We start from the raw sequence: 27,693 nt of genomic DNA on the forward strand, positions 1-27,693 counted from the left end.
TTGAATGCTTATGATATTTTTGTCTTTAGTACCTCCAAATTAAGTGAATCACGGGGAAGGGCTGAGAAAATATTCATAGACTTTACGTAATATTGCCATTTTAAATATATTTTTGTCTTTAGTGCCCATTGCACATTCTTTATTCACTTTTGCATCTTATCGTATGCATCGTATCATAAAAAATTATTACAATAATCTTTTTCTATCTCGACACACTTGAACTGGACGAAGAATATAACAATGGGATTGTTTGGATTGTAAATTATTTGCATTTTTTTTTTACTTACGTCGTTAACATATTTTTCTATTACCTTTATATTTCATTTACACCACATAAAAAGAGTACTATAATATATTTTTTTTCAAAAATTATTCCAAATAATTCACTACCCCATGACCTGTACTATGATTTAGAACTCATATCACCTCCATCCCAATTTTGAATACAACTTCCACAGATGGAATAATTTCTTTTTCCATCAGCTAAGCACCAAAATAGCTGGCCATGTTTGTATAGAAAGAAATAAATAAAAGAAAGAAAAACCTGTATTAGAAAATTTATTTAGGGAGGTACAACTCTGCCATGCCTGGTGACACTAGTAGGTCTGAGGTGAAACAATTCATGTATTTAAAGATGGCATTGCAACTTGAGACAAAATACGTTATCTTACCAATAAAACGTGCAATAAAATAATAATACTGTTTCAATCATCACAATATTAATTTTTGTGGGTGAGACCTTCACCAGTTGAACAAGTTTTTGCAAAAGAATGATTAGCGGACGTTGATCCAATTTGCTAATTAAATTAAGAGTTCACACCATGATTAACAAGGTTGCCCAGGATCTCAAATATAGCTCGTACTTCATTAGTGATTGAAACGTCAGAACTAATCCTTTGTATAATCTTGCTTGTGTAATTGAGCGATTAAGCCAGCTGTGCAATTGAGTGAGTGGAATGAAATTTGATTGAACAGATGGTTAAATGGATCCAATGGAATGCATTAAAACAGCTGGGAATTCCCTCAAGTCTGTTTGAATTATCTGATTCTTTTACTGCATTATTGCCTAATCCTGTTAATCGAATTGATGTATAATATTTCTTTGTTTTCGCGTTCCCTTTCTCCTGGTCCAAAAGTTTTCATCAAGGGTTTTTCTAAATTACTTTAGATTGGTCTAAACTCGAACCATATGAGAAATGAAGTCAGAACTGAAGCAGCTGTATTAACAAAAGAGGAGTTTATATATATTAAATGTGGTTAAATGTTGTAACATTAGGCACCAAATTATTCTCGTCCAAAGTTTGGATGACAAAATAGGTCAAGGGTTAAAGGCTAGTTACCAAAGCTCCATTTCACTCAGTTCTACACTGATAAATTATACTTCAACCAACTAATTTTCAGTATTTTTAGAGAAGTATCAGACAAAAATTTAAATTCTGACCCCCATTTCTGAGAAAAACAAAGGAAGTGTAATCCAAACACCCACTTCCGAGAAAGCAAAAATGAGTTTCCGAGAAAGCGAAGGGTCTCCTTTTGCAGCCTAATGATTGCACTTGAGGACCGAAATTAATTATTATATATTTAATGGTAATAATGTACACACTCTCAAATATATACACAATTTGTACATAGGAGATTAATTTAAACAATAATTATACAAAAAAATTATTCTTGGCAAGGTAGAGTCTTGAAATTAAGAGCCCAAAAAAACTTGCCCCTTTATCAATCAATGAGCCAAGTAGAATGGCTAATTAAATGTGCACGGTCTTCGTCAAAAAAGCACCAATCACAGTCAAAGCGAAGACAAAGCGATTTGGCAGATAACTATAAGAAGACAAAGCGAAGACTCGGGAGGAAGCAAGTCTTGTTCACATTGGTCACCCCCAGCAAAAGGCTGCCAAATTTACGAGTGAAACAATACGCGAGAGTTGTACCCTGTACCCTAATTTAAAAAATCCCTTCATAAATAATGTAGTTAGATTTGGAAAAAGTTTATATATAGTTGAGGTTAGTAGTGTAAGTAAGGATGACATCAGGACGAGTTTGAAACGAGAATCCTCCACTCCCCCCCAACAGTGCTCATGGAGACACTTTTTTTCTCCCTTCTTAGCACTATTATTATTTTCTTCTTTCTTAGCATCTTTATTATTAGCAAAGACAAATATTACCACCACTATTACTACTAATAGTATTTGGGTCCGTTTTGATTTCTTGTTTTTGCCTCTATTTTTTAAAAACTGTTTTTCACATTCCAAATTCTACAGTAAATGTGTATTTCAAAAACAATTCCAAAAACTCATCCAAACATTATATAAAAAACAACTCCAAATATACATATTTAATATGTATATTTCAATTATGTATATTATATATATTATTAATATAAATTGAAATATACAAATTAAAAATTATATATTTATATATTATATATTATATAAATATTTATATACATTAATATTATACATAATATTGTATAATATACATAATATGTAATATTGTATACATAAATGTATAAATATTGTATACATAATATATTATGTACATTACATTATAATATATACATTATTAATGTACTTTCATTATTATGTACATTATTGTGTATAATAATGTATAATAATGTTATGTATAATATATAATATACATAATATGTAATAATGTATAAATGTATATTATGTATAATATATTATATTATGTATATTATATTATATATATATACAATATTATGTATATTATACAAATTGAAAATTTTATATTATATACTTATATATTATATATTATATAAATATTTATCTAATGAAATATACAATAAATATTACAAATTGAAATATTATATAAACACCATATTTATAATATTATAATATTTATAATTAATATTAATTATATTATATATATTTATTTATTTATTTATTCATATTATAAATATTTCAGTTTATTTAAAATATATTTTTATATATTTATAATATATTTATATAAATATTATATATTATATAATATATTATATATATTATATATATTATACATTTATATAAATGTACATTTATACATAATATATATTTATGTATATTTATAATATACATTTATATTATGTATTATATATAATATAATACATTTATAATGCATTTATACATTTATATTAATATACATAATATTAATTTTACATTTATACATTCATATTAATTATATTAATACATTTATACATAATATTAATATATATTTATAATATATTAATTTATTCATTTATATAATATTCATTTATAATTTATACATTTATAATAATATACACTTATATATTTATAAATGTATTTATATTATGTATTATATATAATATAATACATTTATATATTTTTATATAAATATATAAATATATTTATTTATAAATATTTATAAATGTATTATAAATGCATATAAATATAAATATAAAATTATAAAAATTATAAAAATACTCAAAAAATATGTTTTAAAAATACCTCTAAAAATGATCCCAAAAAATCTACAGTAAAAGTTTTTCATATAGTTTTTGAAAAACAACCCTAAAAACAACTAATTCAAACGGACTTGTATTTCAAAAAAGAAATGCTACAGTGTTATTTTTGAAAAATAACCCCAAAAATAGCTAATCCAAACGGACCCACTATTATTAGGAAAAACTAATATTATTGCTACTAATAATAATTTAACCGAACATAACATGAAAAAAATAGATGTATTAATCATATTATTTATATTTGATTAATTAATATGGGGGACAAGACGGAGGATGGGGCAAAAGTATTCTCCGCCGCCCCGTTTAAGAGTGGGTGAAAGAAAACCCCCCCCCCCATCCCCCCCTATCTCTTGCCCACCCCCACTCCATCACTCTCGCTACGGACATTTGCCCCATTATACATTTGCCCCATCGCTACGGACATTTGCCCCATTGCCCCATTTCAAAATTCATACTTGTTAAGTTAGGAAAATTTCACATCTAACTTCTTCCCTATTTCTTAAATCTCACTTTTTTCCTATTACAAAAAAATATTTTAAAAAAGGTAAAATTCTAACACATTAGAACAATAATTTTTTTTAAAAAAATAACCAAGATAGTTCTTAAATAAAATTGCCCTGCTCTTACGATAGAGGAAGCTCCTATTAGGATTTTGCTACTAGTAGCTCCCCTTGATTAGGTGATCACTAAGAATTCATTCGTGTAAGCGACGAAAAATGCTCTGGTAGTATCTTCTATGTATCAATTTGATAATTTTTTTCTTTTTCCAAAACTTTCTTTATCCAAGAAAATAATTAAGAAAAAAAAAAGAAAATCCTTGGATGCTGACAATCAATTCTCAAATACGCCCTACACATAATGCGGCCGATGTCCATGTCATGGGCTCACCCGACAGAGTCTTATACGCGTACTTCATGCTTCAGTTTCTATCACTTTGCCGCCATGCATGTCAATTGTCAATCTCAGCCTGCTTTTTTTATTTTTTTTATTATATATAAATATAAATAAAAAAAAAAAGTGCTGTGTTTGACTGGTTTGCTAAGGTTTGTATGGTTGGAAAGCTTATGAAGGACAATTAGTTTCTGATGCTGTACATTTGGTTTTCTCCTTGCATGTTGATTTTATCTTTTTTTTTTTAAACTAATATAGCAGAACATATGTTTGGTATCTAACTAAAAGAGTAACTTAGTAATTGGTCTTCTATATTTACCTTCTTCCCCTATAATAAGGTAATAAGTTCATCACTTTTGTGATTTATGATTTAGTTGTACTAATATGGTTAGGTTGATGCCCCAAAAATTAATGGTTCTAGATTTTAATTCCCTGTCTCCTTTTTGCTTCTCAAATCTCGCCCTTTTCCTATTAGAAATTATATATATATATATTTAGGCAAGCAAACAGTGTTTGTTGAGAGCGATTTAATTACTCGTTGAACATGGTTGTTACCTTTTAACAGCTACCACCACAAACTTAATGCATAATATAGGGCTGTTAATCTGGCTTTATGAGCCAGGTTTTGGCAACCCGAAGCTCACTCATACGGAAAAAAAAAAAAGAAAAGAAAATTGGACTACTTTAAGTTGTTTTGAGGCTTATACTCGACTCATAAAGAAATCCATTAATACTGATTAATGATGATATATCAAGCCTTGTCTGAGTGTGTAATATTTGACAGGTTGTCGAAACCTGTGCAATAATAAAAACCCGCTCAAACTAAAAGTAATTTATGTAGATAGCGGTAAGCAGGGTCGAATCCACAGGGACTGGAAGTAATTGTTCCTTTTCAAATTCACAGTGACACGGGGGGTGTTTTTGTGCAGAGAGTGACAATCAAATAAATGCAAATAAAATCCAAGGAACTACTAAAAATTAAATAATAATTTACTAAATACAAATGAATGATAACTAAAGTTCTAACCAAGAAATAACTTCAGCAATGGTTCACCTAATTGATCATTAAAACAAAAGCAATTCCAATTATTTACTAATAAATAGGTTATAACTGCCAAAAAAGCGATGGCAGTCAACCCCTCCTTACTGTGTCGGTGATTAAGGTACGCCCGTTAATCACTGCTCTAATTGAGAAATAATTTTAGGTACGCCCATAAGATTTAATTCCTCAATTGCCTTACGTATTAGAGGAGCTCTATTCTAACTAGAGGTGTCAAAATGGGTGACTTGGACGGGTTTGGGTTGGGTAAAATGGGTAATGGGTATAAGTGAGTCAACTCATTTATACCCATTTAATTAGATGGGTATAAATGGGTAAGTCAAAAAATGAATTGGGTAACCCAATTACCCATTTATAACTCATTTATTTTAACTTTTTGCAAACTCGTTTAAATTCATTTTTGCAAACTAAGTTATCAATTTATACCACTCTTTTTACTCATCATTAGTTTTAAATATTTACTTATAATGTTCAATAAACTTAATTACCAATTTTTTTCATTTATACTCTATGTCACAAAATTACCTATTATTTAATAATTGAATAATACGAATATAAAAATTTGAATTAAGTACTATAAAAATTAATATAAAAACTTAGTCCAAAAATTTTGAACCCCTAACATTTTTTTCATATATAAATTTAAAATTTCATTTTATAAAGATAAGAAAATAGGCTAAAATTTATCATAAATTGGTGATGCTAAAAAATGATCAAGTTAACAAACTAAAAAAAAATAAAATAATAAGATAAAACCAACAAATAATAATAATAATAATAATAATAATGTTAACATCATGACAAAATGAAAATTTTGAAAAAAAAAAAAAGGTAGGGGAAAAGAAGAGACTTGGGGGGAAGAGAACTTTAAATGGGTTAATTGGGTTTGATGGGTTACCCAATAATACCCATTTAATAAATGGGTATTATTGGGTAACCCATTTATACCCATATACAAAAATTTAAGATACCCATACCCATCTATTCATGGGCGGGTATGGGTAAATCTAGTTAAGTGGGTTGATTTGCCACCTCTAATTCTAACCAAATAACGCACTACCAGGGTTATTTTAGATTAGCCCGCGTATTCTCCTGTCACAAATCTAATCATGCCAGTTGTCACTATTTTGAGGTAATTAAATAATTACGGATTTAATACCTTAATTGACAGTAGATTACCAAATTAACTAATTATCCGGATCCAAGACAATCAATTAATTAAATAATCATAAACACTACAATCAAGGAATATGTAAATACCAATAAATAATAGAAAAAGATGAAATTAAATCGATCTCACAATTTTAGGCGATCCAAAACCTCCGTTATTCCTTGACTAGACAAAGAGATTTAAATCATCCCTTGTCTACTCCTACCGAAAAGAAAAGAAAAGCAACTAAGAATGAAAGGAAAAGTCAACATCATCCAATTTGCTTGTTCCTAATTGCTCCTGGCAAACGCAGGAGCAAAAACCACTAGAGGACGAAATACTAAGGAGAAAAGTTAAAAGAAAAGCTAAGCTCCCCTAGTGCTTGTTCTCTGCACCATTCATTCTAATTCCTATCCAATGCCTCTTTTCATGTGCGGCGGCTCCCCTCAGAAAAAATCGAAGCCTCTGCCGTGCCCTTTCTTTTGAAATTACAAAAATGGGCAAAAGTCTTCCTTTGCTAATGATGCCCCTGGAATAAGCTCCGTAAAAAGTGCTCTTTTCTTGTTAAATTGGCACTTAATATCATATTTTCGTTTTATTTCCTGAAATATATGCCAAATACTAAAAGTGAGTAGAATCCAGCAATTAATCCACATCGGATCAGGTAATAAGGGAAATTAATAATAAAATAAATGATAAAATTGCAACCTATCAATATTAGCCATCAATACATCTGTAAGAAAACCTGCAGTAGTTTCAGTCAATTCTCAATTTCCAGTACGTTCCTTATTTTCTTCATTTCCAGCTTCTATATATCTATCTTCTTCCTGAACTCCTTTATTTCCAGCCTTTTCTATATCATTTCCAGTTGCTTTCTTGTCATTTGAACCGGGTTCTCTAAGAGGGAACAATTTGGCCCAGAATACAAACCACAGGAAATTTGCAGCACTCAGGATAGCAAGCACCCAATAGTAGCGATCCAGGCGACTCTGATTTAATGTGTACTGAAACCAATTCGATTTTCCTCTCCTTTCACTAATTTTACCTACAACATAAACTGATAAAACACTTCCGACTGTTCCTAGCTCGGATAATCCTGGACTGAGATAGACAAGGTGCTTCTTCATCGACGGAGGACTCTGATCAATCAAGAAAGGGGTAACACTGTTTTCAAAGAACGAGTCCAGACCTGCTAGGAAAAAATACTATGGAAGAAGCACAAGAGCACTTAAAGGGATCTTGTCATCCGGTTTATCTAGCAATCCATGACTTCTGATCACATGTATCCTTCGAGTTTCGATTCCAGCAGCAGTTATGCAGCACAACACTGAGAAGATCGTAGCAAGCGCAATGCCAATTGAGGGGGCATACTTTTCTTGTCGTTCTCCTCTTAAGAACCTTCCAATGGCGTCGTAGATTGACTTAAACTGTGACTTTGATATTTCATAGAACACCAGAATGACAGAATCGGGCAACTTTAGTTTTCCAATCTTGTAATTCATGTGGTTTGCTTGCTCTACGAAGTATGTGTTTCCAACAGAAGTAATGACACCACAAATTACAAAGGTGATCCAAATGGGAATCATGCGGATTATGATTTTTGTCTCCTCTACTTCTGTCCGAGTGCACAGTCTCCACCTGTATTTTTCTGGTTCTTCAATTTCAGTCGTCAATGGGATGGTAGCCTTGTCTAAGAAACTGCGCCAAATGAACAAAAGATAAAAATGAGCTAGAGCTAGAGTTGAGAAAATTAAATGCATCATGCTTTCTCAGTATAGAACAGGATATAATAAATTCACATTTGGACTAAATGAGCGTAGATAATCTAAACTTATAAGTCTGCTGGAAATTTCACAACTCTAAAACCATTCCAATGGCAATGTAGATATTTGATTGGAAAGCATATGAACTATTAGAGTTTAGCAAACTATCATAAGCCATTGGTACTATTTAGAATGAGAAACTAGAGTTCCATGGAATTTGGAAGCAGGGGGCAGGCACAGAATTGATGAGTTTCTTACTACATTTGGCATTAAATCATACAAATTGTTGCACCACTATCAAGAGCCAGCAATGATTGACTAGAATCCAGTTTTTATAAACGAACGAGTTAATCAATCTTGGGAAGTTAAATAATGTGTAGAAAACAAAATACCAGTTGGACAAATTTTGTCACACCTGAGTAGCCCCTTGGACTGTTTGCCATAAAGCTCTGAATATCGCTTGGGATCTTCAAACATTTTGAGTGTGGAGGCCACAAAGACTCTGAAAACATTTGTCACTGGACTTCCTTCTGCAGGTCTATTTTCCTCTTTGTTGCACGATTGTGTACCTTGCACAAATGCAAGTGTTGCCACCAATGTACAGATTGTTGGGATTCCAAACCGAAGTGACCATGGTTTTATATATGGTAGAGCAATTAAACCAATAACAGGAACAAGGATTATACAAGAAGTACCAAGGAGTTTTCCACTCTGGTTTTGCGCAAGGGCTAGCATAGCTTCTAGTGGTTGGAATTGAAGTCGTGATAGATCAACTTCAGTCTTTTTAGTACCATCGGTTTGCTGTTGCTTCTCTCTCTCCTGATTATTGACCTTGAATTATGGGAGCCGTAAGCTCGGCTTCTTGACCTTGAATGATGGGAATTGTAAGCTCGGCCTTTTTATCAATTTTCCATCAGGACCTTTGCAATCCAAGGACATTGAGCTTGTTTTACAATTTGGATCCTTTTCAATCTGATTCTCTGCAAATGCAACCAGTGAGACAACGCGTCCACTTAATCCAGCTGCTATCAATGCTAAAGCTGTGTAGAATAGGGCCTTTTGTGTATGACCAAGGCAGTTTGGCTCATAATCTTTACAGGTCCCTGTGACCTTGTGTAGAACTGGTGGTGTTGACATTGACAGAAATCCCATACCCTGTCACCCAGTGGAGATGGAAAATTCAAGAGAGACTAATTATCATTTTTAACTAATGTTCTTGAGTTACAAATTCACAGTGGCCTCAAACTAATGGTCACACATTCAAAAGAGACAAAACTAGTATTGGGAATGATGATTGATGTCCAGTCCCAGCAATCATTCATACCTGAAGACAATTCCTTTTCAACAGTTTACACCAACTGCATTAATACAAGCATCAAAGGACACAATTGACATCGATATTCTCAGTTTGTTAGGGGCGAATTTGTAGCTAATTAAGAGTCATTAGAGTTAAATCATTTGTCTCTAACAGTGGACTGGAAGTATAATCATGGTTCAATTAAATGAAGTAACTAGATGAAAAGGAGTTGACCAGCAGATGAACTTACAATAGAAAAGGCTATACTTGAGAGAAGCAGACTCCTGTAGTTACTAAGGCCAGCATCCACAAAGATGAAAAAGACTAACGGGAGAAATTTAGTGAGGCCGGTGTAGATATTCATGATTCCAGCAGCATGAGTAACTCCCAGCTTCCAAACATCTGTTAAGTATTTCTGCATTATCCACATCACATATGTTGCAAGCATATCTGCCCATAACAGAACTGCCAACAGAGCAAGAAAAATAGCATTAGTACCATCCAGAGATTGGACTAATCCAGCAGGAGGGCCAATTTCGAACAGACGAACAAGTCAAATAAGCAGAAATATGTGGATGAATCAGAGGTAAGAAGAATTACCCATTATTATGAGAAATGCCATTTTCTTCTTGAACCTTATGGATTCACCTTTTTCTTCTGCAGGGCAAAAGATGAAGGAAACCAACATTATTAGTACAAGAAAAGCTCAAGAAGAACACATTTTTGCCATACAAAGCTAAAATGGTGTTGAAAGTTTAGTTTTCTTTACCTCAAATTCCTGTCTGTCCTGGTCCGCTAGAGCCCAGAGGGGGAGAAATTGAGAGAACTCTGCAAGAAGTCAACTCGTGTGTTCTTTCACCTGCTAACTCAGCTGGAAGACTACCGCCTGGAACAGGTTTTTAAATAGTCCAGTGGGGAGAAAACAAGTCGATACCAGTGCTAATGGGCCAATGTGATTTCGATTAGATTAAGATCAATGTAATGATTAAACGTGGTAATTATTGTTAGGATCCAGGCGCGGAACAAACAACTATTGACATCAAGTGCACAACAATTTAATGAGGAACAAGCTACAAGCATGAAAGATAGACGACACATAATATTTAACGTGGTTCGGCTCCACCATTGAGCCTACATCCACAGAGAGAAACCTGTTCTTTATTATGAGAGAAAAACCTTATACAAGAATACAACTTGAATCTAAACCCAACCCTTGTATACCATCTCTTATCTCCCAAGAACCCTCTCTCACACCCCATGTATAAGGTTACATGATGCCCCTTGTGTCTTCTTGTGTGTGTCTTATGTGTCTCTTGTGTAATATGTCAACCCATCTATTTATAGAGAACATTACTGCCAAAAAAACCAAATAACAATTGGAAATCAATATTATTTCCTAAACTCATATAGAGTAGGAAATAGCATCTAAATCCTGCTAAATAGGGTTTTACTTGACTACTATTTCAAGTAACTAAATCCAATTAGGAAACTAGTTACTTCCCACACCAAATAAAAAATTTACCTAAAAGAATTTAAGCCAATTTCCTAACAAATCTCCATCTTGGCGAAAATTTCTTTTAGCAACCATTTACCTTCAACTACCAAATAATATGGTACCAAACTACACATTCGAACCAATACAATCTTGACACCAAATTAATTCAATCGGCAAATAAACATGTGTAGTTACCCCGAATCTAACCTCCAGTTGACTCGTGAGAAGATGACTCAATTCACCATCTCCCTTTGCATGATTTTTTCTCACCACCACTTGCAATTCGGGATCCCCTTTTGTGAGTTCTAACCCTAACCATTGAGGCAATCAAGTGATAAAATCACCATACTTCTTCCCATCCTCAGAACTGTCTCGCCACGTGTGGTTTCTAAGACTCCACCTGAAACAAAAAACTCATAACTGTCAGAGTCTTCTGGCGCATGAAAATTAGATCTCCATGTTTTCTTTGGGACGCGTGCCATACCACCCAAAAAACATAACCGAAATCTAAAATTCACCGGCATGAAGTATCAACCGTTGGAGGTGTGAGAAAGTCTCCACCAATTTGGACTCCACTTTTTCCTTGACCCTTGAATCACATGCTTAGATTCACCGTCAAGTATCTCCATACTTTTCTACTTTTCATCCTTTACCATCAATACTTTTTGCCAAACCATTGAAACAAGGATATCACTCATTAAATTGTTCAATTAGTAACAGTTACCAATCCACTTGATCTCAATAGTTAACTAGGATCCAACTACGAACCTTGAGTAGTCCAGTCTCGTAACCAAACTCTGATACCACTTGTTAGGATCCAGGCGCGGAACAAACAACTATTGAGACATCAAGTGCACAACAATTTAATGAGGAACAAGCCACAAGTATGAAAGATAGACAACACATAATATTTAACATGATTCGACTCCACCATTGAGCCTACATCCACGGAGAGAAACCTATTCTTTATTATGAGAGGAAAACCCTATACAAGAATACAACTTGAATCCAAATCCAACCCTTGTATACCATCTCTCATCTCCCAAGAACCATCTCTCACACCCCATGTATAAAATTACATAATGCTTCTTGTGTCTCCTTGTGTGTGTCTTGTGTGTCTCTTGTGTAGTATGTCAACCCACGTATTTATAGGGAACATTACTGCCAAAAAAATCAAATAACAATTGGAAACAAATATTATTTCTTAAACTTATATAGAGTAGGAAATAACATCTAATTCCTGCTAAATAGAGCTTTACTTGACTACTATTTCAAGTAACTAAATCCAATTAGGAAACTATCTACTTCCCACACCAAATAAGAAATCTACCTAAAAGAATTTAAACCAATTTCCTAACAATTATCTGGAGGCCATAAGAATTGTAGCAGCTTTCTATTTTTGTTTTTCTATTTCTTAGTTTCTCTCCTTTTTAGGTTTGACTGCCTTTTACAGAATTCTTATTGCTAATTGCACGAAAACTCTATTTTGTTTTTGACTTATCTATTTTGGTTTTGTGTGTGTTTGTATGTGTTTTTAGCACTTTGTCACATATCTTTTTTGTTTTACAATTTTATTTTTCTAAAATTTTGAATGTTTATGATATTTTTGTCTTTAGTACTTCCAAATTAAGTGAATCAGGGGGAAGCGCTGAGAAAATATTCATAGACTTTGGGTAATATTGCCATTTTAAATATATTTTTGTCTTTAGTGTCATTGCACATTCTTTATTCACTTTTGTATCTCACTTGTATCTGCACTCACATCATAAAAAATTATTACAATAATTCTTTTCTATCTCGGCACACTTGAGTTGGACTAAGAATATAATAATGGGCTTGTTTGGATTGTAAATTATTTGTATAATTTGTTTTCTTACATCATCAACACATTTTTCAATTATCTTTATATTTCATCTACATCACATCAAAAAAGTGTTACAATATATTTTTTTTTTCAAAAAATTATTCCAAATAATTCACTATCCAACGACCTGTACTATGATTTAGAACTCATATCACCTCCATCCCAATTTCGAGTACAACTTCCACATATGGAATGATTTCTTTTTCCATCAGCTAAGCACCAAAAGAGCTGGTCATGTTTGTAGAAAAAATAAATAAAAGAAAGAAAAACCTGTATTAGAAAATTTATTTAGCGAGGTACAACTCTGCCATTCCTGGTGACAGTAGGGCTAAGGAGAAACAATTCATGTATTTAAAGATGGCATTGCAACTTGAGACAAAATAAGTTATCTTACCAATAAAACGTGCAATAAAATAACAATACTGTTTCAATCATCACAATATTTTGTGGGTGAGACCTTCACCAGTTGAACAAGTTTTTGCAATAGAATGATTAGTGGACGTTGATCCAATTTGCTAATTAAATTAAGAGTTCACATCATGACTAACAAGGTTATCTACCATCTTTCATCACATGGATTAATTAATTTCTATTGGTTGCTGAGGATCACAAATATAGCTCGTATTTCATTAGTGATTGAAACGTCAAAACTAATTCTTTGTATAATCTTGCTTGTGGAATTGAGCAATTAAGCCAACTGTGCAATTAAGTGAGTGGAATGACATTTGATTAAACAGATGGTTAAATGGATCTAATGCAATGCATTAAAACAGCTGGGAATTCCCTCAAGTTTGAATTATCTGATTCTTTTACTGCATTATTGCCTAATCCTGTTAATCAAATTGATGTATAATATTTCTTTGCTTTCGCATGCCTTTTCTCCTGGTCCAAAAGTTTTCATCAAGGTTTTTCTAACCTTAGTGCTTTCTCTTAAAAATCTATTTTATGTTTTGGCTTCTAAATCACTTTGGATTGGTAGCTAGAGTATTGATCAAATAACCATTTCGTCTAAACTAGAACCATATGAGAAATGAAGTCAGAAACTCAGTATTGAAGTTTTTTTTTTTTTTTTTTTTTGTCGATACGATAGCGTCCTACACTATAGCGAGGGGGAGGGCCGGAAGAGGTCTTGAAGTAATCCGAAAGGAATTGAACCACTATCGGACCAAACGGGTGCACAACACACCCGCCTGAATTTTTTAAACATGGCCACATTTAATTGTGGCACCAAGCCTTAATGCATTGCCAAAGGCTGCTGGTTAACTCAGGACTGAAGTAGCCTTAACTCAGGACTGAAGTAGCCAAAGTTGTTCTTTGGCAAGTCGAATCTCGTCTCCTTGACCATATTACACGTTGTTCTAATCCGTCCACACCTGCAAAATTTCTGCATTTACACTTGACCAATCTTGGAAATTTCTGTCCTTAAGTGCCATCATTAGGCTGCATAAGGAAACTCTCTGCTTTCTCGGAAATGGGCCTCTTTGAAAAACTTTTGTCTGGGTCTTGCCTCAAGCTATTGTAGTGGTTTTTTAAAGCATAATTTATGGGTTCTAGAAATTGGGAGGTTAAACCTATATCTATATGGTATGCATTTTCCCATCATAGTACGATTGTAGTTTCAATAGTGTACTTCGCTGAATTTGAAATCTCAAGTCAATTACCATATTAAAATTGACAATGAAGAAAAAATTCTGGTGTCCCTCTAATAAAATCTTCTTTTCTTGAGGCTACTTCAGTGAGGCCTTCACTTCCTTTTTTTGTATGATTTTAGATTAAGCAAAACATTTGTTTGCTCAATACTCTATTGACCAATCTCAATTATCTATTTTTTATTTTTTTGGACAAACCCCGTGTATGGGGGTAGAATGTCAGTCCAATTTCAGTTAACTTAAGAAGCTAAAACTTAAAATAAGTTTTTATGACTAAAGAGAGAGCACTGTTTAAAAAAAAAAAAACTTGATGAAATTCTGATTTCAAAAGCCTTAGTAATCTTGACGATAATAATATACATATACGTCAGTTCAATTATCTGGATTAGGCCATAAATCAAACGTGAGGGAATTCCCAGCTTTTTTAATTCATTGCATTAGCTTCATTTAACCATCTGTTTTAATTAAATCCATGTCATTTTTTTGTTTTTTAGGTGTGTCCCGCAGGGAGTGGACCCCGCAGACTATTCACCACCCTCAGCAACTTGCTGGCAGCAAGGTTCGAACCAGGGACCTGAATCTCCATCTTCAGCAATCTCAACCACCAGACCAAGCCCCTGAGGGCAATTAAATCCATGTCATGAAAGATGGTAGATGACCTTGTTAATCATGATGTGAACTCTTAATTTAATTGACAAATTGGAGCAATGTCCACTAATCATTCTTTTTGTAAAAATCTGTTCAACTTGTGAAGGTCTTCGAGCATAAAATATTGCAATAATTGAAATAATATTACTATTATTTTATTTCATGTCTTATTGGCAAGATAACTTACTTTATCTCAAGTGGAATTGCCATGTTTAAATACACGAGTTGTTTCTTTTAGACCTATTGTCACCGGGCATGATGGAGGAGAGAGGAATAGATTGAATAGTTTGAAAGGAAGAGATATAAGTGAGAAATCTCGAGTTCAAACTCCAATACTTACACTTGAAAAAAAAAAAAAAAAGGCATGACATAGTTGTACCTCCCCAGATAAATTTTCTAACACGGGTATTTCCTTCTTTTATTTATTTTCTTTTTTCGTTCTTAGTTGATGGAAAAAGACATACAAGTTCCATTTGTGTTTTTTGACAAAAAAAAAAAAAAAAGTTCCATTTGTGGAAGTTGTACACGTATGCTGACTTTTCTCCAATAGAAAGTTTGAATTCCTAAAAACAAAGAAAGCGCCCTTTCGAAGTCTAATGGGGCCACAAAATTTGTGACGGTCACAAAATTTATCACAATATGTGACGGTTTTCATTGATCAGTTTCGATGGAGTTTCTATTCACATCGAGTCTCCACATCCTCCCCTTAGAATAGACTAGTTTAGGTTATAGAAATTCTATCGTATCACCAAAAAAAAAAAAAAAGAAGTCTAATGGGGCCACGTGATGATCTAATTTTATATAAATGGTTGAAGTGTAAACGAAGAAATTTTTAGGTGTGGACAGAATAAAATAACAAGCGTTTTGGTCAAGGAGACGAGATACTACTAGCCAAAAATATACTCCAATTATTTCGGGCAGCAGAATTGTGGCACGTTTTTTTGCCAGTAAGGATTCTTAATCTTGGTCAGTCAACTTAAAATGAAGTAAACGATGCTCTTTAACATGATACAAGAAAGGCCTTCTTTGGTTCACTAAATAGATTATACAAAAATTATTCTTATCATAAAATTAACCCCAACGAAATGTGCACGGTCTTCGCGAGAACTGCCGGTCAGATTGAAAAGAGGCTCCATGTACCTTTCTAAGGAGCAAATAAGGAGACAAGGCAAACGCCAAAGGGCTACCAAATTGATGAGGCAGACAATTACGTGTCAGCTGTGCCCTAACATGTTTTAACAAAACCCCTTATAGATATGTATTTTTTAACCCTGCCATTCCTTTCTACACCTGTTCTGTTCCTATCTGTCGAGCGAGATCCTGTCATAGATATGTATTTTTTTTTGTCGTAACAATAGGATTCCTATAAGCTAATCTAACCTAATCTAGAGGGGAGGGGGAGGGAATTCGATGTGAATAAAAACTCCATCGAAAATGGCCAATGAAGACCGTCACATATTGTGACAATTTTTTGGTAGAAGGCAAGATTCGAATCCTTGACCTCCCGCACCACCAAGTCTAAGAAGGCCTGGGAGTGGCCTATCATAGATATGTAGATATATTTGGAAAATTGTTAAATATAATCGAGATTAAGAGTGTCAGAAGCATTTTCAGAGTTCATCTTGTCAAGTTATGGAAATTCTGACGCATTACAATAATATGGTTATGAATTTAATAAGGGGAGGATTGGGTTGAGTGGTAAAATGGAAAGAATTGTAAATAAAAAGTTATGAATTTAAAACCTCTCATTTATCCACAGAGAGAGAGAGAGAGAGAGATTCAAAAAGAAAAATAACCGAAACGATTCAATAAATAAAATCTCTATATTCTTACTACAGAGGAGGCTCGTATTGGAATTTTGCTACTAGTAGCTTCCCATGAATGCGTGATTCCTAAGAATTCATTCGTGTAAGCAATTGAAAATGCGCTTTTAACATCTTCTATCTTTTAATGTAGTGATTTTTTCTTTTTCATAAATTTCTTCATCCAAAATAATAAACGAGAAAAAAAAAATAAACAGAATTCTTGGATGCGGGCAATCAATTTTCAGATCGGATACACTGATAATAATCTAGGCAGCCACATTTAGTGGTCTGGTCTGACCATTCACCATGCAGATTTGACTGCTTTCTAACTGAAATTTAGTGATTTAGTGCTGGGGTTTTACCCTTCATCAGGGAACATATGCTCACTTTTCCCAATAATTTTGAGGCTTTTGAAATTGGTTTGTGAAATTTTGTCCATTATTCTCAAATAACAGAATAATAAGCTACAAGGTACCTACTACCTATGAGGTTTGGCATCTTGTTCCATCTCAATTTGCCAATTCTCTCTGAGGATGATGCCAAGGTAAGTTCAGCAGCTGATCAAGATGATCAATTACCATCTTCTCAAGGGCAACTGCATTTTCTGGATCACTTTGACGACCATAACATCCCCAGCTCCCAGCACTTGGCAAAAACTTGCGATGTTTTAAGAAAGACATGATATGATCAAATTCTTTTTTGGTTAATTGAAAAGATTATGCATCAAATTATTTTTTGCCAAGTAGAATCTCGAAAGAGTCCCAAAAACTTATGGCTGCATCAGTGAGCTAATCCCAACGAAATGTGCACGGTCTTCGTCCCAATGAAATTACAGTCTATTCGTTCAAAATGTGTTACTTATAGGTGCCCCTCACTGATGCCGGTGCGGGTTTCTGAGATGCCCAACAATTACAGCTCAAATCATCCAACAGGGATTTTCGGCCTTTCGAAATTGTTTGCTGCCCATATCAATTTCAAGGTCATTTGCAGCTGGATAAGCTTGAATTCGGGCTGCCTAGGGAAATGATAGGATATTATTTGTTAGTAATTTTATTATTAATTTTTTTATTCCTGTCAAATATTATGTTAATCGTCGATATCTGCTCATTCTTGGTATTTGGAATTAATTTCAGAGATTTGGAGCAGAAAACTACAAAAAAGGGGGACTTGCTTCATAAGTGGGAGACTTCAAAAAAGTCCCATGGACCTGGCCCACAAGGGACAAAGAAACGGATTTGGCTGAAGAAGTGACAGGGGATTGGAGCGGCAGAACGTTCTTTTGGAGACTTTGGCCCCCTAATTCGTAGGGCCCATCTTGTGCGCTTAGCTTCTTCAATCCCGCGGGAGACCAAGGACAAGGAAAAGTGAGCACTAGTCATTCGGCTAAAAAAAGAAAGTAACGCACGGAGGCTTGAAAACAAGAAGAATTCGGCGGGCTTGTGGCTAATTTGTGGGGACCACGGAAGATAGGAAAGGCGTTAGTCATCTTTGGCTTTAAAAAGAAACAGACGAATAGGCGGCTCTTATCACTAGCTCTTAGGATAGTTTTAGTTTTAGTTTTTCCTTTCCTTCCCTTTGTCAACTACGCGCCAACTGTTCGAGAATATTTTTCAACGGAAAAAACATCTTTTATTCCTTACTTTCTAGTAAAAAACGTAATGCCTTTACAATCCATTAATTTGCATAGAGATTTATTTATGCGTCATGGCTAAACCTTTCATTTAGTCAAGGATCAACTCAACGGTGCAGTCTCGAAAATCTGTGAGATCTAATTAGTTTTCACGCGTTCTTTAATTTATTAATATTTACACGTTGTCTACTTGAATTTTCATGAGATTATTTTATTAATTGGATGTCAATGGCCCGATGTTCAATGTGATTTATTAATCTCATGCCAATTTAGCCAATTAAATCCGTAATTATTGGATTGATTAATATTAGTGGCAACTGGTGTGTTTACACATTAGGGGAACGTGCAATCTAATTTAAATAATTCCTGCTATATTCGTGCTAATTAATTATTTATTTTTAGTTGAATTGTTTAATTGTTTTCTAGTTTTATTCTGGTGAAATTCCCCCTTACCCATTGGAATTTAAAAGAGTCAAATATTTCCAGTCCCTGAGGAGACGACCCTACTCGTCACTGTCTACTAATTAGTAATTTTTGTCAACTAATTAATTCTAGTATATCGGATTAAGCAAACTCTTCGGAAACAGGGTGAATCAAGTAACCCATTGCACACTTAGAGTCTCTGCTCCAGTACCTAAAATTAATTATTGACTGCTTTTAATAGTATTTAGGTTTTTATTATTATTATTGCACAGATTCAACGACCTGTCAGGAAAGCTGCTTTTCATATTGATTAATCAATGGCCTATGAGTCCAGCAACAATCTAAAAGGGCGCACGTAGATGTCTGAGGATTGACCATGAAGACTTGGACAATTTTCTAACTGCAAATTGAGTGATTTAGTCCTCGGATTTTACCTTCCATCAGGGAAATATGCTTATTTTTCCCAATGATTTTCAAAATGACTTGAACCTGATTCGACTGCTTCTACTTGAAATTAGTGATAATAGTCCAGGGATTTTACCCTTTATCGGGAAGCAAATGCTCAGCTTTCCCACAAATTTGAATGATGGATTGGCCTGATTTTCACATGCATGCTGTGAAATATGCAGTACTACTGTGAGGTTGACATTCATCCAGGTCAATGCAAGTGGAAATTGTAAATTAACATGTTTATGGGGTACAATGTAAGTAGTTAGTTAACGAGCACCGGACAAAGGATAGGAACGGTTGTCTCAAATAATAAATTGCCTAAAATGGGCCAACGCTGCTTAATTTCAAATTGTACGGATGAGATAACATCTATATTTTTGACGTAACAAACATATAAGACCCGCGCGAAAAGCATATGACTATAGCATCTCTATTGTAAAATGGGCCAACACTGCATTTTCTAGGAAGTACCTAACAAGTTCGAGACCACTTTGACGACCATAACATCCCCCACTTTAGGATGTTGGAACGGACAACTGACACCTTTCTTGAATTTCTGATTGAGTTTTCTTACAATATCCGGGTTCCATTTTACCTTCAGCTCAAACTTCTCCACGTTTGGTGATGTCCTGATCAAAGACGTAAATCCAATGAAGCTAACATCTTCTGATGCTTGATTAGTTAGTAAGGTTGCTTGCTTAGGTAGGCGAGGAAGTTCATGGAGCTTTAATTTTTCATAAGACAAGTAGGTGGATAAGGTAAGAACCTCCAGGTTCAACAGGCAGAGCAGGAAAGCCAAGAAACAGCATCCTTCGCTAAGTAGCCCGGGGGCATTATCAAGCACTAGAGACTAGAGAGTGCGCTTGAGTAATTGCAGTGAGACTAGATTTGTATCCCAGAAAATGACCGATTTTAATTTGGTACAATAAACTATCTCCAGATGTTGCAACATTGCAAGAGATGGACCTGAGACTTGAAGATTTATCAAATCGTAACAGCCTTGCACTACTAGTCACACAAACAAGCAATGGGTAGTTTGTGCAAGTAGAATTTCAAGAATTTTGCCGGACACATTTCACGCCCATCAAACTCAGGGTTCTGAGGGAATTGAACTCAACAGATTCACCAGCATGACCGCTCAGGCCAATGGAGTCAAGTGAAAAAGTATACGCGTTAAAGTAACAACGAAACAGCTCGTCAAACTCTTAACAAGTCCAATTCTAGCCAATCAACTCGCCATGCAAAGGCATACTGAAGCCACTGGTCAATGTTCATGGGAATGTCTGTCCAAATCAAAACAAACCCTGAATTCATCAAGCAATGTCAAGGATTTGTGTGATATATAGCAGCACATTGTTCACCCGCTTAATATACTTGAGCCTTACCCTTTTGCAAATTTGCTATGCTTTTTCACTGATATGGCTTGTATTCCTGCCATCTTGTCTAACGCTTTGGACGCATCAACATCAAGCACTTACTCTCGCTGCAGCTTTAAGCGGCAGAAACGATATAATTCAACGAAGAATATCATCCGGTAGTTCACTGATCACATCCACGACTTGTTGCTCTCTGTTTTTGCACTTCTTCAGGCCATTCATCGATCTAGAATCAGATGCAAGTTTCACCCTTCGGGGCCCCCTCCAGTGACCCTTCGCCCCATCAAGATTAATGCTTTCCCAAAAATATTCTAACCATCAAATCTATATGATTCTTGCTTCCATTTATGTAATTAAGAGAATTCCTAAAAGAATAAAATAGGAATTTAACTAGCTTTGATGCTTCATGTTAGGAGATAATTTTGTGGAAGTTAGTTTCCTTTTACAATGGAAATGTTTATCAGAATATGCGTTGTTCTTAGGATAGGCTTCAGAAATTATGACAACAAAAGGAAAGAAAATTTTAAGTGGTGAATTTAGAAATTAATCAAGTGTTGGTGAGAGAATTTCTTGGAGAATAGTTATTGTATAAACCCATGAATCTAATATTATGAAAAGAGAAGTTATGGAAAAGTAGTAGGCCTCATCAATTCAAGGAATGAAATCTTATTGTCCGTAATTTCATTGATCGCATATATGATGGGATTATCTTATGCAAGTCGCTGATGAAGAGGACCTTAAAAACAGATATTATGGAATGAATTTGCAAATTAGCCAGGGAGCATTATTAATCGTCACAACCAAAAGAGAAAAAAGGAAAAATATAAGAAAGAAACCCCAAAATTTATACACGGGCAGAAGTCGAATTTTATGACCGCAATCCTTAGAAAATAGACAGATTATATATATCCAGGCACTGAGAAAACTACCACCAATTTGTCTTAATTGCTTCTGAATCTTTCACATGGCATGATGGCTCTTTGGCCTTGTTTCTTCAAGATAGACCTGCTGAAAATGAAAAGGGAAACACAAAGCATCAATGCTTGCACATGAGTTATTTACGCAAAAAGCTTTATAGTTAAAGTGCTGATAAATTCGCATGCAGAATTAAAGTCAAAGGGTATCTACGAGATATTAATTTAGGAAGTAAGCAATAGCGGAACCAAGATTTGATAAGAGGGGGAGGGGTGGAGGAATTTAGCATATAAGAAAATCTTTATATGAGTTATCTAGGTAATATATAACAAGTTTTATTTTCATGCTTATATTTAATATATATATATATATTTTTTTTTAAAAGATAATTTGTACTCCAAATGAAACTTAACATGAATTGACCCTTTTCTTGCTTGCCATATGGTTTTCAAATAGAAAAAAGTAATTATTTGTAAATAATATGGTATTATTCAAACTACATTTTAGATGTTATAAGGTTCAAATTATGATGACGTTAAAAACATTCTTCAAATATGCCTTTTCCTTTCCTGTTTTATTCCCATAAAATGGAAAAAAATCATAAATAAATTTATTTGATTATAGTTTTCCTACTAACATTTTACTGAAAAAGTTTGAAAGTGTACAGTTTTATTTGTTCTTAAAGGAAGTTGATGGAGCAAAAATGTATTTAAAGAGGAGAGAGAATAGAAATATGTTTAAAATGAAACTTTGTTTTTGGCACCCGGGGGTGAAGATATTCAACAACAGTTTTGAGGGGTAAAAGGAGTTAAAATAAATTATATAGGTCCAAATGAATTGTTTCAAAGGTTTAGCGGGGTGACAGCCCCTGTTGGTGTTCCTGGCTCTGCCTCTAGAAGTAAGTTCTTTTTTTTTTTCCCCTTTTTATCCTCCCACCCCTCCTTACATCTTTTCCTACTTCCAACTGCAAGATTTAGATTTCAAACTCTGAACCTGGCAATGGAGAAAACATCAAAAGCTCCTCCTTGATCATTGGGCCAATCTCAGTGGTTAAGTTTATTACTGTACAGTTGGATGAAAATGCAAAACAAAATTGAAAAAAAGTTGCATACAACCAAAATGATGAAGAAACGAGATTTATGTGCACATAAGGAAATCAAAAACACATGGGAGGTAAATGCAATGAGTAGAGGGCAAAATGTTTTGCTAACCAATTAAGGAAGCTAGTTGTTGTGGAGATCCCTATTCTGGAGGATAAAAGAGGAGCTTAAGGTCAGAGCCAAAATTCTGCTGAATTTCCCTTGCTGAGGTAACCAACTTGGAACTGGTACAATACAGCTCAATTTCTTGGAGAGTGGATATTTCTCCAAATTCAGGTGGGAGAGCCTCAAGGACAGTGCAGTGCCGTAGGAAAAGGCTTTCCAGCTTTGGAAAATGATCAGCTGAAGTCTCCCATACCTTCAAATCTGTATGACCTATATGCAATACTTTCAGATTTGGAAAACCCTCATCTTCTGTTTTCCATCTTTCTCCCTTGAATGCATTGTCTTTCAATTTGATCACCTCAAGCATCTCCAATTTCCCCAGTGTAGACATATGTACCCAATCAAGCGAGGTGTTTAGTAGGGTCAACTTTTTCAGCCTTCTTGGAAACTTGGTTGGTGAAGGAAGTTGTTGTAACTCGAATGTTTGATCAGAATTCAATAGCTTCAGATTTTCAAGCTCTTGCAATCTGGAAAGACTATCAAACAAGCTAGATTCACCTCTGGCATTGAAAAGACCAGCTAATTTCCCACGGATACCCAATTTCTTGAGCTTAGGAGTCCTGTCAAACACTTCTTTCGTGCAACTTTCTGGTGAGATTGTAGAAAGGGTTCGAAGGTTTGAACTGCTCATGGCCTCGTCCTTGGACTTCTGCACACATGCCGATGCATTAGTGTGCAGATGCCTTAGATGAGTCATTTTCCAAATATCTGCTTTTATATCAAGGATAAGAGATGATGTTTCAATGATAACAGTCTGCAAGTTCCAAAGATCCAACATTTTCTCAGGAAGGACCTTGAAATGACAACAGATGGCAATATACTTCAGAAGAATAAGCTGAAATAGGCCCGAAGGAAAACGAGTGAGAATTATTGATCTGATTTCCAGAACTCTAAGCAATTTGAAGGCCCTAGGGATGGATGAGACATATTCTACAGGCATAGGGATTTCTTCCTTGGCAAAGCAGAGAAAAGAGCGGACATGTGGACCAAATGGTCTTGATCCTATGTAATCTAAAACAGAATCATTAACACATATGCGGCGGAAAGCATCCGAAGAAGAGCTTACAGATTGGGAAAACTCTTTCATTTCATGGAAAAGATTTTCTTTTCTTGCCTCCATCTTGCAAAAGTCACGCAATGTGTCATGAATTCGACAAGTTTTAATACGACCATCCGAACTTCTGCGTCCCACCATCACTAAATTCTTGTCAACTAGGTCCATCAAGTAATACTCCGCTAGATCTTCTAAGCTAATACTTTGATGGCTTCCTATAAAACCTTCAGCAATCCATAATCGCAGCAATCTCCAGACAGGGATATCATAGTCTTCTCGAAAGACCCCCATGTAGAGAAAGCATGGTTTTAAGTGGTGAGGCAAGTTATTGTAACTCAATTTGATTACATCAAACATTTGCGACATATCCCTTGCAATATATTCTGTCATACCTTCAGATACCCTCTCCCACCAGCGAAGGTTGTGTCTATGATTCAACAGTATACCTGCTAGTACGACAATAGCTAACGGCAATCCGCCGCATCGCTGCAGAATGCGTACTTCATGTTCCTCGAGCTCTTCTGGGAGTTCACTCTGACCGAAAACCTTATGCCGTAGTAACATTCGACTTTCCTCTGGATGCAGAAATCGCATATAATAGGGTCCAATCTCTGCATTAGCATGAAGTGCTACAGATTTGTTTTGGCTAGTTATAACCACTCTGCTGCCGTTACCATCGTCAGGAAAAGCACGCTTGAGATCATCCCATGCTTCCGTGGTCCAAACATCATCCAGCACAATCAAGTACCTCATCTTCTTTAATTGCATATTAATTAGTTGCGCCAAGTCTTCGTCTGGCATTTTTTTCCTTTCTTCAGTGACATGGCCAAAGCTGTTGAGAATTCTCAGGAGCACTTCCCTTCTATTGTATTCTTGAGAAACATTAACAAATGCTCGAAGATGGAAATTATATGCAACTTTTGAATCATTGAATATCTTTCTAGCTAGTGTTGTCTTCCCCAGCCCAAACATTCCAACAATTGAGATTACCTGTAGCCGCCGTGGTCCCCGAGTGAGAAGGTCGATCATTTTTTGTGACTCATCCTCAAGGCCAATGACATTTTCTTCCTCCACCATAACGATCTATTACATGAGGAGAAAAGTCATCAAAAAGAGTTGATGCCAGTTCAGGATGAAACAAGATTAATCAGGTACATGCAAACACAATTGAATGGTGAAATGATCAAATACGAATAAAACAGAACTAGAAATTACTAGTCTTCCACCATAACCATAAAAAGAAATTGATTGGTTGCAATGGGTCTTGACGCTATTAGGTATAGCAATGATATTGGGAGGGGCCAACTCTTGTCGGAAAACCCAAATGTTGCAAATTTTCAGGTAATCGAAATCTTAGTCAATATCTAATTAAATCAATCAGTTTGAATTTTTAAGTTGCAGTCACCAACCTTTTTTGCCCTCTGCTTTAATTGTTTAGGTTGACAAACCATATAGGTAACAAAGTAACATCTTATACCATCAACAGAGTCAGATCTAAATGGTAGTTCTTGCTCAGAAGAGTACAAGAGGATTCACTAGTACAAATAAATGAACAGCTCGCACCCATATACGTATGTCGCCATTTCTGATTCTAGGAAAGCAGTGACAAAAAGGATAAATTTTCTTGCAAAGAATTTCTGGATTTTGGTAGGAGTGAAAAGTTGGACAAAAATTTAAAAAAAAAATGCTGTATTCATTTCTTTTATTGGCGTATTTTCCTTTTCTGTTTCCATCCCAAAATTCATAATCCATACTTACAGAAAATGAAGCAAGCTGTCATTTACCTTTTCCCTCTTTGGACCCGTGCTGGAGGCTTCAACAATTTGCATAGATTCAATCCCAAGAGGCACCATGTTCTTGTAGATGTCCCGCACATACTTGGTCACTTTCTCGATCTGTTTCCTCCCACGTCGAAGTTCTGATGCATCATCAACGGCGTGGAGAGCCCTACTGATTGAACTCCTACGTTTTTGCAAGGAAACACGAACTATGTATGTCTCTATCGCATCCTCAGCATCATAAACCACAGACTTGATCTCGCCGACCACGTTTTCAAGGACTGCGCTGTTGGTTTGCTTCTGTGTACAGTCCTTGATGAAGGCTTTCAGAAGCTCAAGATCTTTGCCAAGCACTTCAACGTTGTCCTTCACTCCACTGATCAAATCAGATTGGTATTGGATTAACTCCTTGAGATTTCCTAACAGAAATTCCACTGCACTATCTGGAACATTAGCCATATTTCTTCTTTCTTTCTCTCGGGAGGTTTGGGAGTGAACAATTTGAGAGTACTATTCTTTCAACTTTTTCTGAACCTTGAAGTGGTTACATGAATAATGTGCATTGAACTGGAAAGTTGACTCGGCCTTGGAGATGGTATAATAAAGGGCAAATTATCTGATTGGCCCTTGAACTCTTTGTCTAGGTAAAAATAAGCCCCTCATCTATTTTTTGTTGACTTTAAGCCCTCGAACTTGATAAATTGGGTACCCGTGACCCTTTTAGCCAGTTTCTTTGATTTTATAAGTGGAAGGCCTATTCACACGAATGCCAGTGTGCTTTTTCAAAGGGTATTTTTGTCCGCATTTTCTAAGCAAAAAGGGAACCACCCATCCCCGCCCCTCCCGCCCCTTTCTCTTCTGTTGCTTCTCCTCCTTCTCCACCACCTCCCCTGCCCCCTCCCTCTCCCTGATATCTTTGCCACTATCACCTCCCCCTCCAACTATTTTAGCCCCCAAGAGACAACGCCGCCCCAGTGTTCGATTAGGTGAAATCGGCCACCAATCTTTCGAAAATCATTCCTACCATCCTCGTCGCCCCTCCAAAACTTGGCACTTCCATAGAGACCCTTCTCTCGCTGCCAAAACCTCCAAGTCCCGACCTTTAACCAACCTCGTCAACTGTGCTGCCCCCTGCCCCCGACCGCAGCTACCACCACGATAACACCAATAGTTACGCCTTCGACTTCTGCACTAAAAGGACCAAGACCAAGAAGCCCGCCACCAAGCAGGTCAGGTCTAATTGGGCTTCTGCTCCCAAATTCGAAGCTGTCGTACCCAACGGAGGTTTAATGCTTCCCCAAAACGAATAGGGATTTACGAATAATCAACATTTGATTAAAAGTTAGAACTTTTTTATTGTTTAACTTGGATTTGGGTATTACATTAGAGTTTGACTTGTTTGGATGAAAAGGGGTAAGGAAAATGCAGTGTGGTTTGACTTATAGGGGGGATGATATCGGAAGGCTGGAGGTCAGCCATGTGAGATGTTTCAAACAAGTGAGTGAGAGAATAGTAGAAAAAAGCATAGTGGAAGGAGGAGGAGAAGGACAGGTGGGAGAGGTGGAGAAGAGAGCAGAAGTTTGCGGGAGGGAATCTAGTGGCGTGACTACTTCAGTTCTACTACCACTACCTGGGCACCGTGTTGTGCTATTGAAAGTGGTTCTCCAGTCCGGTTGTCCTTCTAACCCTTTTACCC

At 35.3% G+C, this 27,693-nt stretch overlaps 3 protein-coding genes across 4 annotated transcripts; all 3 read right to left on the reverse strand.

Moving 5' to 3' along the window:
• Positions 1-7,245: 7,245 nt before the first annotated feature.
• Positions 7,246-9,254, reverse strand: LOC140021070 (protein NRT1/ PTR FAMILY 5.5-like). The gene is made up of 2 exons (XM_072071804.1): positions 8,764-9,254; positions 7,246-8,283 (listed from the first exon to the last, which is right to left on the reverse strand). Exons 1-2 carry the CDS (start codon positions 9,081-9,083, stop codon positions 7,791-7,793), a joined length of 813 nt encoding a protein of 270 aa, XP_071927905.1. The 5' UTR covers positions 9,084-9,254; the 3' UTR covers positions 7,246-7,790.
• Positions 9,186-10,508, reverse strand: LOC113718485 (protein NRT1/ PTR FAMILY 5.5-like). Its single transcript, XM_027243386.2, has 4 exons — positions 10,415-10,508; positions 10,246-10,302; positions 9,896-10,110; positions 9,186-9,503 (listed from the first exon to the last, which is right to left on the reverse strand). Exons 2-4 carry the CDS (start codon positions 10,265-10,267, stop codon positions 9,186-9,188), a joined length of 555 nt encoding a protein of 184 aa, XP_027099187.2. The 5' UTR covers positions 10,268-10,302; positions 10,415-10,508.
• An 11,214-nt stretch (positions 10,509-21,722) lies between these two features.
• On the reverse strand, positions 21,723-26,588 carry LOC113718777 (putative late blight resistance protein homolog R1B-16). Of its 2 annotated transcripts, none has more exons than XM_027243693.2 (3): positions 26,004-26,588; positions 23,112-25,302; positions 21,723-21,990 (listed from the first exon to the last, which is right to left on the reverse strand). In XM_027243693.2, exons 1-2 carry the CDS (start codon positions 26,454-26,456, stop codon positions 23,143-23,145), a joined length of 2,613 nt encoding a protein of 870 aa, XP_027099494.1. In that variant the 5' UTR covers positions 26,457-26,588; the 3' UTR covers positions 21,723-21,990; positions 23,112-23,142. The 2 variants fall into 2 exon arrangements, with proteins under 2 accessions (XP_027099494.1, XP_027099493.1); XM_027243692.2 differs by having other exon boundaries at positions 21,723-21,993.
• Between the last annotated feature and the right edge of the window lie 1,105 nt (positions 26,589-27,693).

This window comes from Coffea arabica, chromosome 11e (assembly GCF_036785885.1).
Source record: "Coffea arabica cultivar ET-39 chromosome 11e, Coffea Arabica ET-39 HiFi, whole genome shotgun sequence".
Taxonomy (NCBI): Eukaryota; Viridiplantae; Streptophyta; class Magnoliopsida; order Gentianales; family Rubiaceae; genus Coffea; species Coffea arabica.